The sequence below is a fragment of the Pelodiscus sinensis genome, chromosome 3, assembly GCF_049634645.1.
Source record: "Pelodiscus sinensis isolate JC-2024 chromosome 3, ASM4963464v1, whole genome shotgun sequence".
Classification (NCBI taxonomy): Eukaryota; Metazoa; Chordata; order Testudines; family Trionychidae; genus Pelodiscus; species Pelodiscus sinensis.
In genome coordinates this window covers 109817777-109837095 of record NC_134713.1, presented here as the reverse complement: position 1 = coordinate 109837095, position 19319 = coordinate 109817777, and the positions used below count along the sequence as shown (strand labels likewise).

At 42.9% G+C, this 19319-nt stretch overlaps 1 protein-coding gene across 8 annotated transcripts in view; it reads left to right on the top strand.

Moving 5' to 3' along the window:
- IPCEF1 (interaction protein for cytohesin exchange factors 1) overlaps positions 1 to 19319 on the top strand; it is a 90883-nt gene that overhangs the window by 17860 nt on the left and 53704 nt on the right. For 4 of the 8 annotated variants that reach the window (XM_025180647.2, XM_075924475.1, XM_075924477.1 and 1 more), the window contains 3 exons: positions 10212 to 10262; positions 15722 to 15758; positions 16391 to 16560. In XM_025180647.2, coding sequence (XP_025036432.1) covers positions 10212 to 10262; positions 15722 to 15758; positions 16391 to 16560 — 258 coding nt within the window. The other 4 variants (XM_075924479.1, XM_075924480.1, XM_075924478.1 and 1 more) reach the window with 4 other exon arrangements.

Below are 19319 nucleotides of genomic sequence, written 5' to 3'. Positions count from 1 at the left end.
GAGCTGTTAACAACCACTCTGTGGATCAGCACAAAAGGGATACCACACATTCACCAGTCAGTTACATGGGAAAGGGCAAATAAAGGGTCGACATATATCTCCAGGACAGTCAGCCACCGTAACTATTTGTTTTTGTCCTGAGTGCTTCAGGAATGGGCTTATTCCCTTGAATCCACTTTTTCCTCCTCCCCTTCTTTCCTGGGAGCCAGCTACTCTTGGAACAGCTTCCTTCAGACTTTCTCAGAAGTACATTCACATGTAGCCTGTTTGCATACCGCCCTGCTAGGTTGACAGCTTGCTAACAGACTGCAGTCCAGTCAGGATTATAGCTACAGATCTCTCTTGCGGTACGATCAGCCAACCTTGCCCCAGTTTTTCATAGGTCTCTCTCAAGAGGAGTCAGAAATCTATTTGGAAGACATCCAGGTGAGGGCATTGAATCCCCCTTCAACCTATTTGAATCAAGGATGCTGGAGATATGAAATCTTCTAACCCATTCTGTTAACTGCATATCTTGCTTCCAAGGCTGGGTTTGATTTTATATCTATCATCAACTTTCAAAGGACCATTTAACAAGAGGAGGCCACATGAACACTTCAATATATAATTCTAGTCCAGGGTGCAGATGCTCTGTGGAAAAACATTACTTGTTCATGTTACTTCAGGGTAGTGTTTTTGTCCTTTTTAAAAAAAAAAGGGGGGGGGGGGAATCTGTAGTTTTGCAGCTGCTTTAGTACATTTACATTTTGAAATGTTATTTAATTGCAGTCGAGATAGGGCAGAATGCAGCTGCGTCAACCTGAGGTACAGTTCCGGGGAAATTTAAAAAAATTGTTCATCATTTGGGTCTGAAGCTGATCTAGTGACACAATCTAGTTTCTGATCTTCCTGGACACCCATATGTCAGAGAACAATCTACAGATGATCCTCCATCTTCTTGTCCAAGTGAGACAGTAATTTGGGAATAGCAAAGTCCACACCGAGAACTTCTTCAGGATGACGAGTGCGTTGTTTCCTGGATCCAGAGGAGTCATCTGTTTTAAGATATATCACAGGGTTAAAGCTCATGTGACTTTACTCCTGTATTTCTATAAGGACCTTACCCAGATAATGAGAGATGACTCAAGCACTGTTATGCAAGACTATGACCTTGATGCATGTCAATGGCAGAAATGCTTCAGGCGTCATTATGGTTATGAAATTGTTAATGGGGATTAAGTAAAATCTATGGCTGTATTTTTTCAAAAAAAGCCGTGTGTAGTTTGTCATCTGTCAATTCATCTGGAGCATAAAGTCTCACAGACAAAAAACAAAAAGAAAATGGGGTGGGGAGGGCTAAAGTGAGTGAGAAATGTAGGAAAAGAAGACAAAAGTGAGGAAACTCCAAAGCATTTGCCTACTTCCTGGTTGTTTCATAGGCCTGCTTCTAGTTGGAGTGAAAACTGGAATCTCTTCAGCCAGTCTGTTTTATACTGTACAGGCAGTCCCCTGGTTACGTACAAGATAGGGACTGTAGGTTTGTTCTTAAGTTGAATCTGTATGTAAGTTGGAACTGGCGTCCAGATTCAGCCGCTGCTGAAACTGATCAGTTTCAACAGCGGCTGAATCTGGACACCAGTTCTGACTTACATACAGATTCAACTTAAGAACCCCAGGCATCCCCAAGTCAGCTGCTGCTAAAACTGATCAGCGGCTGATTCCAGGAAGCCCGGGGCAGAGGCTTCCTGTAGTCAGCCACTTGTCAGTTTCAGCAGCGGCTGACTTGGGGATGCCTGGGGCAGAGCAGCTGGGGTGCTGCTGGGTTGGTCTAGTAGCGCCACCACTCCTCGGCGCTACTGGACCAACCCAGCAGCACCCCAGCTGCTCTGCCCCAGGCGTCCTGATTCAGCCGCTGCTGAAACTGATCAGCAGCGGCTGAATCAGGACTCCTGGGGCAGAGCAGCTGGGGTGCTGCCCGGTTGGTCCAGTAGCGCCAAGGAGAGGTGCTGCGGGACCAACCGGCAGTGCCCCACCTGCTCTACCACAGGCCTGGGGCTTTGATCCACGTCTCCCTGGTCTGCTGGGGGGACCACTAGCTGCGCCCCCCCCCCCCAGCTGACCAGGGACACGGGGAGGAAAGCTGCAGCGGCGGCGGGGTGCCGCGCCTCTGAGGCTTTGCTCTGGCAAAGCCTCACTTCTACCCCTCCGCCTCCCGGCTTTGCTCCAGGTGTCCCTGCTCTGCTGGAGACGGTCCCCAGCAGACCAGAGGCACCGGGAGCAAAGCGCCAGCGGCAGCGGAGTCCCACGCCTCCCCGGCTTTGCTCTGGCAAAGCCTCAGAGGCGCGGGACCCCTCCGCCTCCCCGGCTTTGCTCCCGGTGTCCCCGGTCTGCTGGAGACGGTCCCCAGCAGACCAGGGGCACCCGGAGCAGCTTTTCACGCCCCGGAGGTCGAGGTGGAGGGACCGCTGCGCTCTGGGCGGTCCCGCTGCCTGCGAGCTCTGGGGCGAGAAGGATCCGCACTTACGAACGGGGCTGACATAAGTCGGATCCGCGTAACTCGGGGACTGCCTGTACTCTTTTCCAAACAGGAAGTGAGCCACGCCCATTTTGGATGCTACCACAATACAAATAGCCATGTTACATATCTAAAGTGTTTGTTCACAAGCTGCAAGGCATATTCCCACTTTCAGGATGCCATCTGACGTATGTCTAAGCAGCCAGACTTGTGCCAAAAGCACTGGAAATCAGTATGTGCACTGTATTTTACAATCTGTGAGATACAAACTCTCAAGCACTTTTAGTGCTTTTTAATTCTTCAAGAAAAATGTGATTGGCAGATTAGGGCTTCCCTTTGACATGAGGATTGTGAGTACCTGTTTATATCCTTTCTGTGTTCCTTTGATCTTTGATTGTGACATCTCTATTTTTCAGAATTGAGACAGTAGATAGGTGGAAATTATTGCAAGACATTTCAGATAAGTTATCTGGTGCGTTTCCATGTTCATTGCATCATCTGTTACTCACTTGCCATTAGGGTAATGAAGATCTTGTAAGAACAGGAGTAAAGAGTACTAGTAATTTGAGCTGGTCTAAACTATGCTTGCCACCCTCTGGTTCCCATATGTGCAGAAATGTCAATAGTTTTTTTTCAATGTCAATGATTTCTGCAAATAAAAACATTCATCTTTGAAGAAATCCTGCTGTGACAAACTGACCAATCAAAAACAGCTGTACAAATACTGAAAATGGAGACTGAAAATCAGCAAACCTTGTCAGTGAACAATCAACTGTTCCTTGAACTCAGTCTTGCAGTTATTGTTTGTGGGGGAAAGGTGTGCTGCTACATATCTGCATTTCAGACTTATGTTTTGAGATAGTCCAGGCTCAAAGGGGTTGGATGTGTCAGGCTGCTTCTACTTTTGTGTCTACTTCTAAATCATCAGCTCCTCCTCCTACATCAGTTGCTCAGAGTCAGACAATGCTACCTAAACCATCTTCAGGATCTCATCATAAAAGATGCCATCAGTAACAACGTTACTGTTACGGCAGTATGATGATATAGCCAACTCCCATTCGTGAAGAACGCTGAGCTAGAACTGCTGGGTTTGTGGGAAGGAAGTACAGTTTAAGTTAGTGTGCCACAGTGCACTGGTTCATAACAAGGGAATGCCTGATGTGCACAGGCCCTTCAAAAGCAATTCTGGGACCCAGGGCAGTACAGTAAATGGGCTCCTGCTGGTGCCCAGTGAGCTTCTGCACTGCTGGGTATGTTCTTCTGGTGCGGCCAGGGCTTCCACATGCCCACCCAGCCTCCTTCACTGCCACTGGTATCACCCAACACCCAACATGTGCATAGGAGCCTTATGGCCCTCTCAGGCACAGAGGCAGTGGGTGTAAAAGGCTGCTGCCATGACAATATAGGTTTCATGGTGATGTTTTCCACTTATGGAAAATGCAGGTTCTGAGGCAACCAAGGAAACAGAATGTGCTATTCAGCTTCCTGAATTCCTCTGTCTGAGAGTAAAAAGCATTCACTTAGATTTATGCCACTTCTCTGGGATGCCAACTCTTAGGCTATGTCTAGCCTACAGGCTTTTTGCACAAGAAGCTTTTGTTGGAAGAGAGCTTCCTCAAAAACTTCTTGTGCAAGAGAGCATCCACACTGCAAAAGCATGTAGAAAAAGCAATGCGCTTTTTTGAAAGAGAGCATCCAGACTGCCTGGATGCTATCTCTCAAGTAAGCAGTGATTGCTATGGACAGAATGGTCACCAGGGCACCTGTGTTTTTTCCTCTTCCCTCTTCTTGCGTAAAAAACCCCCTCTTTCCCATCCACACATGCCTTTTTGCGCAAGAGCTCTTCCTTGTAGAATGAGGATTACCAATTGCGCAAAAACCCCTCTGATCTGTTGATTTGCTTGTGCAAAAGCACGCTTGAGGTGTGAATGCTCCATGAGGTGTTGTGGGAAAACTCTGTAGACTTAGACTGATTAGTACTTCACACATATAGACAAGTAAAAATGAGTAATAAATAAACACAGCAAATAAAACCACAAGCACACCAGTGACAATACTGAAAATGCGAAAGGAAGTAAAACATCAAGTGATTGGTGATGGGTATTTTAAATGAGAGTTTATGACCTACACTGTGCTGGTGCAACAGAGCCCTATAGAAGTAGGCAAAGGTTGAGGGGGGGGGGAGAAGGTGACACACACACTCTGAGTAGAACAAAATACAGGACTATGTAGCACTTTAAAGACTAACAAGATGGTTTATTAGATGATGAGCTTTCGTGGGCCGGACCCACTTCCTCAGATCAAATAGTGGAAGAAAATAGGAGAACACTATTTCGAAATGCATTTTGCGTGTAGATGCGTTATTTCAAAATATCTTATTTTGAATGAACTTTTTCAAAATAATGCTGTAGTGTAGACGTACCCTAAGAATGAATAGCATGAAAACAGCTTGTTAAAGTGATACCAATCAAAATAAAATCACAGATCTATTTTTATTTTTAGCCTTGGATTGCTTTACTTTACCCATATGTTCACTCCCATGTAGCCACATCTCCCTGTATCCCCAAATGCCAGCAGCTCGCCAGAAATCTTGACACCCTGTCCCCCCCTGCCCTTTGAAGCCTGCTCCCTCCAGCCACTCTACCCTACTCTCTTGCAACCTACTCTCCTCAGCCCAGCATTCCACAGCTGGGAGTCCAGGGGGGGCTGGGACACTCCAAACTCCCCCCCCCCACCTAACCTCACTGAATCCTACCTACCACCTATTTCTCCCATCACCTCATATTCTTCCACCTTTTCTTCATCGTCCAAAAGGAATCCACACCTGATTAGTAAAGCCAGCCTTCAGGCTCCACTAATTAACTGTGAGGCCCTTCATTCTCTGCTGCGTGGCAAGCACATTGGACCAGGACTACTCTGGACAGCAGTGGGGATGGGACTGCAGCTGGCCCAGCGGTCCTCTGGCTGAGGGGTGTGTGATGGGTTGAATCATGGAAGTCTCCCTTGGGATTGTCCCTCAGTGTGTTGATCACGCCACTGACACCTGCCTTTTTGCCCTCTTGGGCTCTCCACCAGTCTGTCTGGGACAGATCCTCTGGTCTCCCCCAACACAACCAAAGGGTTGACATTACTGACCCTTATGCAGCATAATATAGACACTGAACCAGTTCAGTTCTGGGAGGGCTCAGCTATAAGGGAAACCAGTTCCCAAAAGGAGCCAAAACCCCAAACAAATCCATCTTCCCCTGTGTAAAAATTCTACGCAGAGAAAGGCCACAAGGAAGTGCATCCACTTTATCGGTGAAAGAAAGGAAAGTGAGATATGCATAGTGGTTGCTCCCCACCTTCAGGTAACATTTAATTACACAGGGCTTGATAATAAACACAAGTGTTTTTATTAAGTACAAAAGGTAGGATTTAAGTGGTTGCAAGTGAAAACAGATCCAAGTAAGTTACTAAATTAACAAATAAAAATTCACTTAGCTAGTTCTAATCCACTAAGAAACTTGTCACATGCATATTCTTACTGTGAACAGCTGCTCTTATTTCAGCTTCAAGTTAGAGTGGATTATTACTCTGCTCTGGGTCCACAGATTTTCAGAGTTCTTCCTTGATAGTATCTTCTTAGGGTGGGTCAGGCAGTTTCAAAGGCCAGCTGGAGATCAAGGTCATTAAGATAGGGAGCATCACTAATGGTTCTCATTAGCATATTTAGACACATACACGGATCCACACTTCATATTTCTAACTTCACATAGAAGAATGATATGTTCATAAAGCCAGGACATACAGCTTCCTCAGACTGTAACTGTAAAATTGATAAGTTACATGAACAGTTTTGCATAAAGCATCTTCAAATTATGCCTACTCAGATCCATAAACCAATTTTCATAAAGCATGGGGGGAGGGGTGACATGACAGGGGATGCTCTGGGTTTCTCTGGGCAGGGGGAGCTTGTGGTTCTGGCCCAGGGAGGCTGGGGGTCTCCAGGCTCTGGCCATAGAGGAAGGGTACAGGCGGAAGGGGTGGAGCTCACTGGCTGCCCATGTCTGGGTGATTTTAAAGGGTCTGTGGCTCCCAGGTGCCATTACTGTAGCAGTAGGTGTGGCCAGAGATCTTGGGCCTTTTTAAATCACCTGGGCACCTGGTCAATTACCCTTTTCCCCTCCCCTTATCTGGATATGAGCCTGGATATGCATAGTGTGAATATGAAGCAGCAGGAGACTACCTTTATCAGGGCCCCGATGTTATCTTGTAATGTGATCTTCTCATGCAGCAAGGCACTGGGGTTGGTATCCTGTTTTGTGGGAATTAATGGTACACTGATGAAGTGCATGGTGGAGATAGATACTGAAGTTTAACATATTCCCCTCTGGATTCGTTCTTAAAGCAGAGTCAAAAGCCAAGAGGCTCCAGCTGATAACAGTACCTCCCACATGGCATACTGAAAGTCAGTTGTGATATATACGAGCTAAGCACTGGCATGCTTTACAGACAGTGGATGAAGCTCTATGTACCATGCTCTACAAATGCGTAGCCTTGACTTCAAAGTTTTACATTGTTAAAAGTACTGTTGTGCATATTATTTCATTATTGTCATACGATCTATGCTATGCATGAACTTGCGTGCACAGGACACCTCGGGTGCATTTGTGTTGGCTAGATTAGGGGCTACCCGATGTATGGTTCAGAGCCATCACCATGATTTATTCAACAGTGATAGTGTTCTGTCCATGGGACATGTGTATTCTCGACAGATGGACTTGAATGCCTAGCCCTTCGCACTGCCTGTGTGTTGTGTACCTCCCTACCGCTGCCCTTTGAACAAGCTGCAAGCAAAACTATAGTGCATTAAATATAATGGTGGTATTTGGGATGTGGAAGGACCTTCAGATTGGTGCTCACCTACAATGTTTCTAAAGAAGAAGAAAGGTGACATTTGACTGTGGACAGATTTTATAAATCTGTGGAATATGAGTTGCTTTCATGGCCAGACTTTGAAGGGATGACATGCCAGGTGAGTGGATCTTGGGTTTTCTTTCTGTTGGATTACTGAGAGGTTATTGGCAAATGCCTGTGCCTGAACATTTAAATTACAACTGACTTTCAGTATGCCATATGGGAGGTACTGCTATCAGTCGCTGCCTCTTGGCTTTTGACTCTGCTCCTGAGGTATTTTAGAGAGTAGTCTTTTAGCTCCTTGAAAATATAGGGGGTATATTGCTATTAGGGTGGCATTCTTGTCAATGCTAAAACCCTTCCTAAGCCTGATGATATTCTGCACCAGGTGCTAACACAATTCCAACAAGTTATCATAAAGTTGAATACAGCTAAGTTAAGTTTTGCAAAAGATGCTGTACACTTTCTAGGGCATTCTCTGTCATCGGATGTTGTGAAACTGACACCTGAGTTGGTATGTGCTGTTCCTGTGCTAGCGTTACCCACTCCTCGGAAGGGTTTATATTTGTCTCTTAATCTAAATCAATAAATGGATGGCCATGTTCAGCCCCATTTTAGTATCCTTGCCAACTTGCTGTGAGATTTAACTCAGGGCCAGGTCCAGTTGGTCTGGACTGAAGAGGCCAAGCAGGCTTTATGAAACCCTGCATCAAGTCCTCTGTCAGATCCAATCCTGTGCCTTTTTTTTTTAATCTGTGGTGAGTCAAACTGATGAATGCACTCAGGGGTCAAGGCAATTCTGCTCCAGGAGGAACATCTGGTGATATCTGTATCTCATACTCTCACGCCAATGGAAGCAAAGTCTTCCCAGACTGAGAGAGTGTTTTTGGTAATGGCTTTTGCTAGTGTATGCTTCAAAGTCTACTTAGTGGGAAGACATATTACTTTGCCTATCCTGGGCCTCTATCATAAAACCTGAATGTGAGGTTATAACAGTGGATTATTCAATAGCAAGTCTTGACTCAAGTTAACTAACATGAGGAAAAAAGTCTATGGAGCTTAGATTCCTGCATGCCCAAGTCACTTTTGGAAATGGGACTTTGTCTCCCAAGTTACCTGAATGCTTTTGAAAATTTTACCTTCAGTCAAAGTCATAGCAAAATTTTTTCTGAAACCAATTTCAGCCACTTGAACATAAATGGGCCCCTATTAGCCACACAGCAACCTTTTCCTTGACAGTTACCTAAATCTCTTATCTTTCACTCACAGGCACAGTGTGATTTAAAACTGTGTACATTTTTATAATTACAGTAATCACCATTGTCAATTGTTTGTTCAGTTATTGCCTTGTTTTTCTTGTCCAGCATTTGATGCGTCTGCTTTAGTTTGCTTGTATAGCTAAGATGTTTCCTTTCTTCCTGTTTATACTTGGATATGAGTTTTAAATAGCCTTGACATTCTTTTCTATAGAATCTATCCTTATTAATATACTTCTTCAGATTTATCTACTTTTATCTTTTTATTTTTGGGTTGAAACTGTTGGGGGTCAGACTCTGTGTGTGTGTGTGTGTGTGTGTGTGTGTGTGTGTGTGTCTACTGTTTTTATTTTCAAAATAAAACAAATATTACATGTTAAAAATGGCATCTCTTAAATTCTCAAGGTTAGACAGCACAGAAAAAAGGACCATCAATAGAGTTCCTTAAACTCCTTTCTATAAGAAAATAAAAGTTTTCTTATATTCTTGCTGCTGCTCATTTAAACAAAATACCATATTCTCTAAACACTCCTTTAACTGAAATACTTTTTGATGTCCATTATTTCTGAGGGATTGGCTTTCTAGTTAACTGGTTCCAGTAAAGTTATTGTGCCTTTCGTTTGTCCAGTAAATTGCTTTGAATTTCTGCTCCCCTCCCCCATCCCAGATATTTCAGGGTCCAAAGGAATATTGCTCTCCAAAATCATACTGAATCGGCAGCTGAAATTATCTAGCCTGGTGGCCTGAAACCTGGAGAGAGATTCTTTTTTGGGAGAGATTTCTGCTGGACTACATCTCCCATAACACACCCTGGCCAAGGACTTCATGATGCACTGCTTCTCCTCACCAAAAGTAGACACAAGGATGGCTTATGGGCAATGTTCCCTGTAATCTTTTTCCAACCATATGTGGATTTTTTTCCATCCATGTGTGGAATAATTGTTTTCTGTGTGCACCGAGACATGTGCAAATGTGTGCCATCAGGGGAAACAAAAACTTAGCTATGGGCATTCTGCTAATCAGTTAGGCAGAATTTGAATCTCTCTTAAGCAGCCACACAAGTGCACATATTACATGGAACACTAATTATGGGAGATGTAATCCAATTTGGATCCTACCCCATAGAAGAGACTCAGGGTATGGGGAATAAACTAAATTCCTTTGTGACACCGCTCCCATTTTTGGCCAAAACCTTTCGTCTAAAAACTCTACATTTCTGATTAAAAGTTGATTTTTTTTTAAATTTCATTTTCATCATACATTTTTATAGGGAAAATTGTTTTTAGACAAGCTCAACCCATTTCCTAAGACAAATTGTAATCTTCTGCTTTTCTATTGAGCAGCTTGAAAAGAGACCTGATGAAGCTAGACCTCAGGTCCAGATCATTATTTTACTTCTCTGCTAGTAAATCTAGTTCATATACAGCATCCTTCTGTTCAAGAATACAACTTAAACTTAGGCAATTTAGAACTTTTTTGAAAACTATTTTTCCCTTTCATTGAGGATGTATGCTGTAAAAGTGTGGTTTAAATCTTAAACATATTTTTGTTCTTTGTTACAGCTCTCCCCCAGGGTTTTGGAATCCTACATGGCTGCTGATGGCAATTTTCTTGTAAGTTAGACAAACACCTGTTATGAATGGTCTAGATAATACTTAGTCCTACCTTGATTTCCGGGGACAGGACTAGATGATCTCTGAAGGTCACTTCCAGTCCAGTGCTTCTATGATTCTCAGTATATCTTCAGTTTTGGCCATGGTCATTAGTTGCAGAGTGGGTTGAGGAAAGTACCGAATTTGTATGTGCATTTTTACTCTCCAAGGCTTTATCCACACTGCAGGGTTTTTGCGCAAGAAGCTTTTTGTGGAAGAGATCTTCTGCAAAAACTTTTTGTGCAAAAGGACGTCCACACCTCAAAAGCGATATGCTTTTGCGCAAGAGAGCATCCACGCTGCATGGCCACTCTTGCGGAAGAAAGCTCTGATGGCCATTAACAGAATGGCCATCAGAGCACCTGTGCTTTTTCCAATAGGCTCTTTTTGCACGAGAAACCCCTGCAGAGCGTCCACACTTGCCTTTTTGCACAAGAGCTGTAGCGCAAAAAGGAGTTATTCCTCATGGGGAGAGGAATAACTGTTGGCAAAAGCCCTCTGTCCTGTCGATTTACTGTATTTTTTTTGCGCAAAAACGCGCTTGAGTATGGATGCTCTGCCTGTTTTTGTGCAAAAACCTTGTAGTGTAGACAAAGCCCAAAAGGCTGAGATTATGGTCAACCTTTAAATAAGTTCTTGATTATTCACTGGGCCAGCCGATGAGATTGTTACAACATGGCCCAGGTCTTCTTTCTGGAAGGGCACCAGTGTGTTTGAATTGGATCCAATGGCTGAATCTCATGTGCTTTTAAGCTGCTGGGTCTTGATTGTGACTCTGGTCACTGTTCCTAGTTCTGGGTCTCTCTAGCATTCTCTCAGGTGCAGTCCCCAATGTCTGATGCATTTCTTGGGCAGTGGTACCCCATCACCTGGTAGCTGAGACATCAGAATCAGTCTGTCAGCCCTCCCAAATCCCAGTTTCTTAGACAAATTCCCCCCCAGAGATCACCTGGTGAGGAAGCTCTGATTTTTCTAGTTCCACCCCCCAGGGATAATGTGGCAGTAAAGCAAGAAACATAGACTTAGCTAAGGAATATGTTATACTTTCACTCTCACTCATTTCTAGGTGTGAGGTAGGGAAGGAATTTTCCCCAGGTCAAATAGGAGGTGACCTTGGGGATTTTTTACCTTCCTCTGCAGCCTCCACATATGCGGGTCCCTCGCTAGGATTATCTGGGTATTTCTCACTTAATCATTCGTTTCTCTGCTATTGTGGGTCCCTCAGGTAGCGGTGCACCGTGGTCCCTCCTATTCTCTACTTGTAGCTCAGTAGTCTAGCCTCTAGTGGGTTGTAATGCTTCGGCCTCATGTTGCTTGTTGAGTTACTGTGCAGTGGTGTTGGTGGCCTGGGATGTACAGGAGGTCACACTAGGTGACCTGATGATCACTTCTGGCCTTAAATTCTATCACACTACTAATAAAACCCTAGAGGGTTACAGGATTCCTTAAGGCCTAGTCTACACTTAAACTTTAGTTCAGTGCTCAGGGATATGATAAATCCACATCTGTTAGTGCTGCAGCTATTCCAAAAGAACCCCCAGTGTAGGCTCATCTATACTGATGGCAGAGTGCCTGTGTTGATGTAGCTAACGTTATTCAGGGAAGGGAAATGGTATTCCTACAGAAAAAACCCTTCTATGGGTGTAAAGATATGCTGGCATAAGCTCTACAAAGAAGACATAACTTATAATCTGTCCACCAGATGCCTATTCCTGCTACCAAATGAATGCTCGAAGCTATGCCAAAAGCTACATTCTCAACAGAGGTTAAAAATACAACAAGATGTTCACAAAACCAAAATGGAATTTGCCATCTGATGCAGACATATCCCCCAATTCATCACATCTTTATAAGTTTTCTGCCTATTGATTGGTTCAACCAATGAGACAAATGAATGTGAGCTAGTGCCTGCATGTATTTGCACTCTGCGGGAGCTCTGGATAGTAAGCCGTAGGTTTGCAGTCTACATTTAGGTGCAGAGGTTCCAACAGGCTACAGTCCCACCACATTCTTGATGTGCGAAACTACAGTGAAACAAATTCCAGTATTGTCAAATGTAAGCAAAAACCAGGAATCGGGCTGCACAAAATCGTGAGTGGCTTAAAAATGCTGAGATTTTTAAAACTTAAATTCAGTGTGTCTTTTTTAGGTCCATTAAGGGATTTGTATTTTCAGCTTTCTCACATAAATTGGATGACACTAGGAGCTGGGGTTTAAAAAACATACCAAATATCATGGGACATACAATGAAATTACAACAGATGGCACACTATATACTTATATTGTTCCAGTGAGTGTGTCTTACGTAAGTATAGTCTCTTCTGAGATGGCTGGTATTTTTCTGGTCTGGACCATCAGTTTTATTGGATATGATTGGATGTGTTTTTATAGTGGTTTTCATCTGCTTCTCAGTGCCTTGAAAAACTCCTTGGGTATGTCTACACTAGCCCCCTAGTTCAAACTAGGGGGCTAGTGTAGACATACCCCTCCTTATTAAAGGGATTTGTCTCTTGGTCTGAAGCTAAATTTGCAAACTGGAAAACCACAAGCGACTCTTTACTGATTCCTTGTGTTACTCACCCGAGTATTGTGCAATGAAAGATTTCTTACAAATAATGGCCACATCTGGATATCTTGCAGATGGGTTCAGTTTGATTTTTGGTGAACCATTTGTTAGTACAATCCATCATCCTGTATGTTTTGGGACAAGCTGAACCTAAATTTTGGTGTCTCTGATGAGACAGATGGCAAGTTTAGTGGTAGATTAATTTAAATTAAAAATTGAGGTTTTTAATAATATAGTTCAGTGAGTATAGCTATTTCCACATTTATTAGCTTTGTGAGTAGGAGAGCATGTGTTTCTATTGGTGATACACACCTGCACTTTACTTGGTGCACTTAGCAACATTTATTCCACACCTGGATGGAAAACATTAGCTGGAACAATGACCAGAAAGGGTATCAACTTTTGAATTTTTTTAAACGGGTGCTGAAATTCTGGAGATCAGTGCTGTGAAGGTAGGGAGATACTGTGACAAATCCTGCTGCTGTAGAGTCCTGGATTACAGGCTCCCTAAACTGTGCTTGAACCATAGAAACTGGTACCAGAAGTGTATATTAATTCATGGTGATTGTAATCCATAACCTGATTCTGGGATTGTTTCCTTCATTATATTGTTTTGTCTAGTTCAATTATATATAATTTATGCAATGGGGATTTTGTCTCTTCCCTTCAGAGCAGTCTATGGTCTAAGCTATAGCTCAATGATAAAGGCTGTGCATTAGCTGGAGAGCTACTTCTTCATCAAATAGAGAGAGCCACATCCTGTCACTGTGTTGCAATCTTATCATGACATTTTGTTAGTTTGGATTTAGTTGATGCATCATCTTTACAGCATCATTCCCACTACCTGGCTTCTGCGTAAGAGGTGTTATTTCATCTTCCTCTTCCTTCACCTCATCCTGATTGCTAAATAGGAAGTATTGAGTCTAAGTATTGAGTCCTGGCAGCTCTTACTATCTCCCCACTGGCCCAAGACTGAGTAAGGTACAACTTTCTTTGGAGAGAAGACTTCAGTGTCAGTCTATATGGGACTGGGGAATATTATTGACTCTCATGTAGCTGGTCTATTTGCTCATAGTGTTCCTTGATCTATTACCATGGAATATTGTCCTGAGAGTAACATCCTAGGTAACATAGCATATATTAAAAAGTATGGAATACGTGATGTTTAACATGAATTTGGGATAATTCATTTTTGACAAAGAGCTCCACAAGTGAGTTAGGAAGGTCATCTCAAATAAACACTAATAAAAACATTGTGGTACACATTTATATATGTGTTACCTTATGTTGCTGAGAAAGATATTTAGAAAATATTTGAGGGTTTTAAAAATTTATTTTGGAGATTTTTTGGTGTCCCTGCCACTCTAAAACCAAGTGTCCTAGTTATGAGTTCAACTGTATGTGGAGCCATGTTAACATCCTAAAAGGGTATAAAATAGCTTTTTTCTCCCTAAAGCTAATATATGTTAAAAGACCAATATGTTGCAAAGTAGGTAGTCAAAGGTACATTATAGTCCTTTGTTACATAGTTCTGCAATTCATCAGATTAATATCACTTCAGCATAGCAGAGTTGTGAGCATAAACAAATATCAGAATACTGAGTTTGAGTGCATCATTTTTCACTGGAGAGATCTGAATGTTTTAGAAAGAATAAGTATCATTGTCCCCATTTTATAGATGGGAGAATGGAGGCAAAGAGCAGTGAGTTGCCGTGCCTGAAGTAAAATAACAGGTCAGGGAAGAGCTAAGAATAGAACCCAGGAATTCTGATTCCTAATTCCCTATTCTCGGGACCCCACTTCGTATAGTTTAGGTTATGTTTACACCATATAAAGCGGTGTGTTCTTAACTTGCATTAGTTAACCTGTGTGAACTAATTCAGATTAAATAGCAGTGAAAACACAACTCCTCAGCTTTTAATTTGAGTTTACAGCTCAAAAATAGAGAAAATGAAACTAAGGTTCAGCATCTTGAGTTAAAACCTATAGGGGAGTCTAAGGTTGGATTTTAGTTTACAGCTCAAGTCCAGCCTTAGGTTCCCCTATAGGTTTTAACTCAAACTGCTGAACTTTAGTTTCATTTTCTCTATTTTTCAGTAAGGCAAATGTATTTTCCATGTAATAATGTTGGATAAAAAAAATGTAAATATGCAAATGAATATATATAACGAAAGTACATAAAGTGTATATGAGATGACATAATAAACTAAGCATATTTATACATGAAAGATAAGGAAATCAGCCAAACATGGACAATATTTTTTAAAAATGCTGAAACACTGTCGTCTTATCTGTAACATGTTCTGTCAACATTTTACTCATGTGGGGGGGAGGGGAGGGGGAGATATGTGTACTAGAAGGAAAAAAGGGGAAAACAGTGATATATTTTTTATTATTTGTTTACAGTAATGCCCTCAATGTGCTAAGAGCTCAGTGCTAACAAAAAATACCCGACATGTATTTTTCAAGCTTACATGCTAATATCTCTAATAGAGGCAATGAGGCTTAAAATGTTTCAGTTTTAACTTTTTTTTTTTTTAACTTCAGAGAACATTATATCATTCACGCTAAAAAGCAGTCAGAGAGGCTGCCTGTGGGTGTGAAACAGGAAGCACTAGTGGATAGATTCATATATGTAATAGCACTACATTTGTTCTTGTTCAGCTGCATATACATCAGTTTTAATTAACACATTTTATGCTTCAGCTAGTAGCGTCCCTTTAGCTGTAAGTGGGTTTTTAGATTCCATCCTCCGTATAAACACCACCTCCTTCAGTCCCCACAGCAGTCTGTCTTTACAAATGTTGTAACACAATCTGAAATTTCCTTTCTTTCCTTCCTGCATTTCTTGCAGGTTCCCTTGCGTCAGAAGACAAAACAGAAAAGTCAAGGTAACAGATCTTTTTCCTCCTCTTTTGTTCCTCTTTTTTTTCCTTAAAGGGTGTTTTGTTGTGGAAGGTTGAGGTTTTTGTACCACTGTCTAGCTGGTGAAGGAGTGTTGTTTAAACTCTGCTTATTTTTGCATTGATTCTGAAAACATGACAGCATGCTGTTCATTTGGACTAAGCTCTTGTGGTATGTCAATAGGCACAGAGCGGAGAGTCTAGAGTGAGACAAGGAGAAAGACATGCAGCTTTTCATTTCGTTGAAAGCTAATCCTCTCTCTCTGAGACTTAAATAGCTCTATCATTTTCTAATGCAATTGTAAGGAAGATGAGATCCATTTTTATCTAGTATGTTTTATTTTACAATAATTCATGTGTCTTATTTGTGTGCAATTATCTTCAGAGAAATTAGCAATTATTTTAAGAGAACATCTCATCTTATCTCTGTATATTAGTATGCCTTTTAAATGAATGTATCTAATAGACATCATAAAATGGTCTGACCCATCTGACTTCTATGAGCATTTTAAGAGACACTTGGATTACTGTCAATATAACAAATGTAGATTGACTGATATATTTAATTTATGTAGTACTGTGCATTTAAACAAGCAGAACCATTTATTTTAATGGCACAGGGATTGTTATTATGAGTCGACGGAGGATATCGTGTAAGGACCTGGGACAAGTTGATTACCAGGGATGGCTCTATAAGAAAAAAGAAAAAGGACATTTCATTGGCAACAAATGGAAAAAGTTCTGGTTCATGCTGAAGGGGTCTTCCTTATACTGGTACAGCAGCCAGTTGGTGAGTACAATAAGCTCCTAACTCTGTGTGAGTGACTAAGCAGGACTGCTGGCACTGGGAAGGAAAGCATTGGGGGCAGATTGGAAGTATAATTTGGTGATGTATAAATGATCAGGCATATTTAGTTTGTGTTTAGTCCGGACGTTTCTTGTAAAAAGAATACATGCCAGAAACTTGCTGCCGCATTTTTTAGTTCTGCAAGCACTTGTGAAACATGGACTTGTACAGTCTGTTCTTTTAAGGCAGTGGTTACCAACCAGTAGATCAGAATCTACTGATAGATCTTGGAGCCTCTGACAGCTGATCCTGACTGATTTGTCTAAGAGGCTATCAAGTGTCTGCACTTCAACTGCCCCTTACCTCCAGTGCTGCCCCTTGCCTTGGAGCTGTCCCTCCCCTTGGGAGTCTCCTGCTTTCTGTGCAGGGCAGGAGAGCGAAAGGAGGGGTTCTGATGTCAGGGTGCCCCCTCTCCCACTCTGTATCCTTTCTCCACAGAGCAGAGAGAGGGCACAACAGGACTTGGGATGGAGCTTGCTGGCTGCTTTAGGAAGTGGAGTAGGGCCAGGGCAGGAGTGAGCCTGCCTTAGCCCCATATCACCACCAACCAGGAGCCACCAGCGGTGCCCAGCTGGAGCCCACATGCCAAACTCTTACCCTGGTCATGACTTCCCTCATGCACCCCAAACCCTTGTTCTAGCCTTGAGCACCCCTGCATCCAAACGCCATCCCAGAGCCTGCATCTAGAACCTTCTCCTACATCCAACTGCCTGCCCCAAGAGCAGCTCAGAGCCCCTCTCACACTGCAGGATCCCTTAATCCAAGACGAGAGCCCGCACCCCAACCCTCTGCCCCAGCCTGATGAAAGTGAGTGAGGATGGGCAAGAGAGGGAGGATGGAGAGAGCACGGTGGGAAGGAGGTGGGGCAATGATATTTATATTTGAGGTAGATCTTGGATTGCACTTAAATTCAAAAAGTGAATTGTGCTTAAAAAGGTTGGAGACCCCTGCTTTAAGGGGTATCCTTGACTAGCTCCTTTGTCATTTCAATGCTGAAAGGAACTTGCCTATTTGAGATGCTTACAGACATCTACAGTCAAGGAAGGGGCAGCACTCTCCAGATGTTCTCAACTGAACTAACTGCTTAATTTTAATAAGGGGACCTGCTTCCCCCTCTCCCCTCCCCCCCAGCTTCAACCTCACGTGGCCTGTCTTTTACTCTCCTTTAAATATTGTTGTCTGATTAGAAAGCCGGTGTCAGAATTACAGCGTAGCTAGCTAGCTATAGCACTGTTGCTCTGTTATTAAATGGTCATGGGTCCTGCTAATTTGTAACCTGCTGCTCTGATGTGCCAATGATAAAGGGCCAGATTTGCAATGTATGAAGGCAGGAATGCATTGCACTTCAACACAAGACTCAGCTTTCAGTTCAGATGATTAACTGTCCCTAAAGAAGCTGGTACATCCTTTCTATTTTTATGACAACCCTCTGCTTTTTCCAGGCATTCCATCTTCTATTACAGTGTGAATGGGAAACAGCCTATGATGCAGACAGGCCTGCTGACTGGCGGGGGAGGCAAATAGGGGCATTTGCCCTGGGGCCTAGCCTATTAAAGGGGCCTGGAGTTGGAGCACTGCTATGCTGCTCCATGTGGTTTTGAGGGCTGGAAGGTACCCAATGCTGAAGTCCAGGTGGCACTAAGGGATGACTTCACTTGGCCGCACCCCTTCTGCCCTCAGCCCTGCCCTTTGCAGGGCATGAAATTGGGCCCCCCCGCCCACCTTGTCCCGAGACCTGCAGTGGCTGTTGGCCCTGCTGGATGGAGACAATGAGCAGACCCTAGATCCCTGTGATCAACTGAAATAAAAAATCACAGAATCCTAGGGCTGGAAGAGACCTCAGGAGGTAATCGAGTCCAGTCCCCTGCCCAAAGAAATAAAACAATGTGTTAAGAAACCAGAGATGAATTGTTTTTCTAATGGTACAATAAGACTATGTGGTAGCCAATCACCTGGAACAGGTGCTGTTTAGCTACAATGCTTTACCTGGGTTTTAAGTGGAAGATCATGGCTTGTGAGGAAAGGCACTGCATATACTGGAGAGTAAATATACTTGTTGTAGACTGATGGTCATGACCCTACTTGATTAGGCAGGGCTAGTATCTCGCATTTGCTGGTTGGGAGAACCTAAGTTGCAGGGCTTTTACCTCCTTTTTACTCCTGTTGCACTCATGTGTCCCATGGATATGGCACAAAAGATCCTACTGTATTTTGTATGGAAACCTACACTGAGGGAGCCCAGAATTTGGAGGGGCAAGTAATTAGGTGATGGTGATGTCACTGATTGGAATCATGAAGTTTAATTGCTGAATAGCGAATGAATAAGTTTTCTAAATGCAAATAGCTGTTATGCTAAAAAAAATGAAAGGGAGGTCTTGGGGTCAACAAGGGGTAAGATATCTTTGCAATTACAACACTAAACAGTTTAGTGTGTCTTGGATTTCATGTTAAGTAATTGCTGGCTTAGCTACATTGTAACAATTACAGATAAACATCTTTAAAACTTTTTATAAAAAAATAAAACTTTTAAAATGTAAGGTATCAAGAGAGGTTTTCATTTTAACATCCCTTTAGCTGTACAGTGGGGTTGGGGGGGACCTTTTTTGGGTCGGGAGCCACTGACCTACAGAAAAATCAGTCGGGGGCTGCACACAAGTGAGAAGAAAAAACCTCTTAAAACCTCACAGATGTGGCCCCCAACT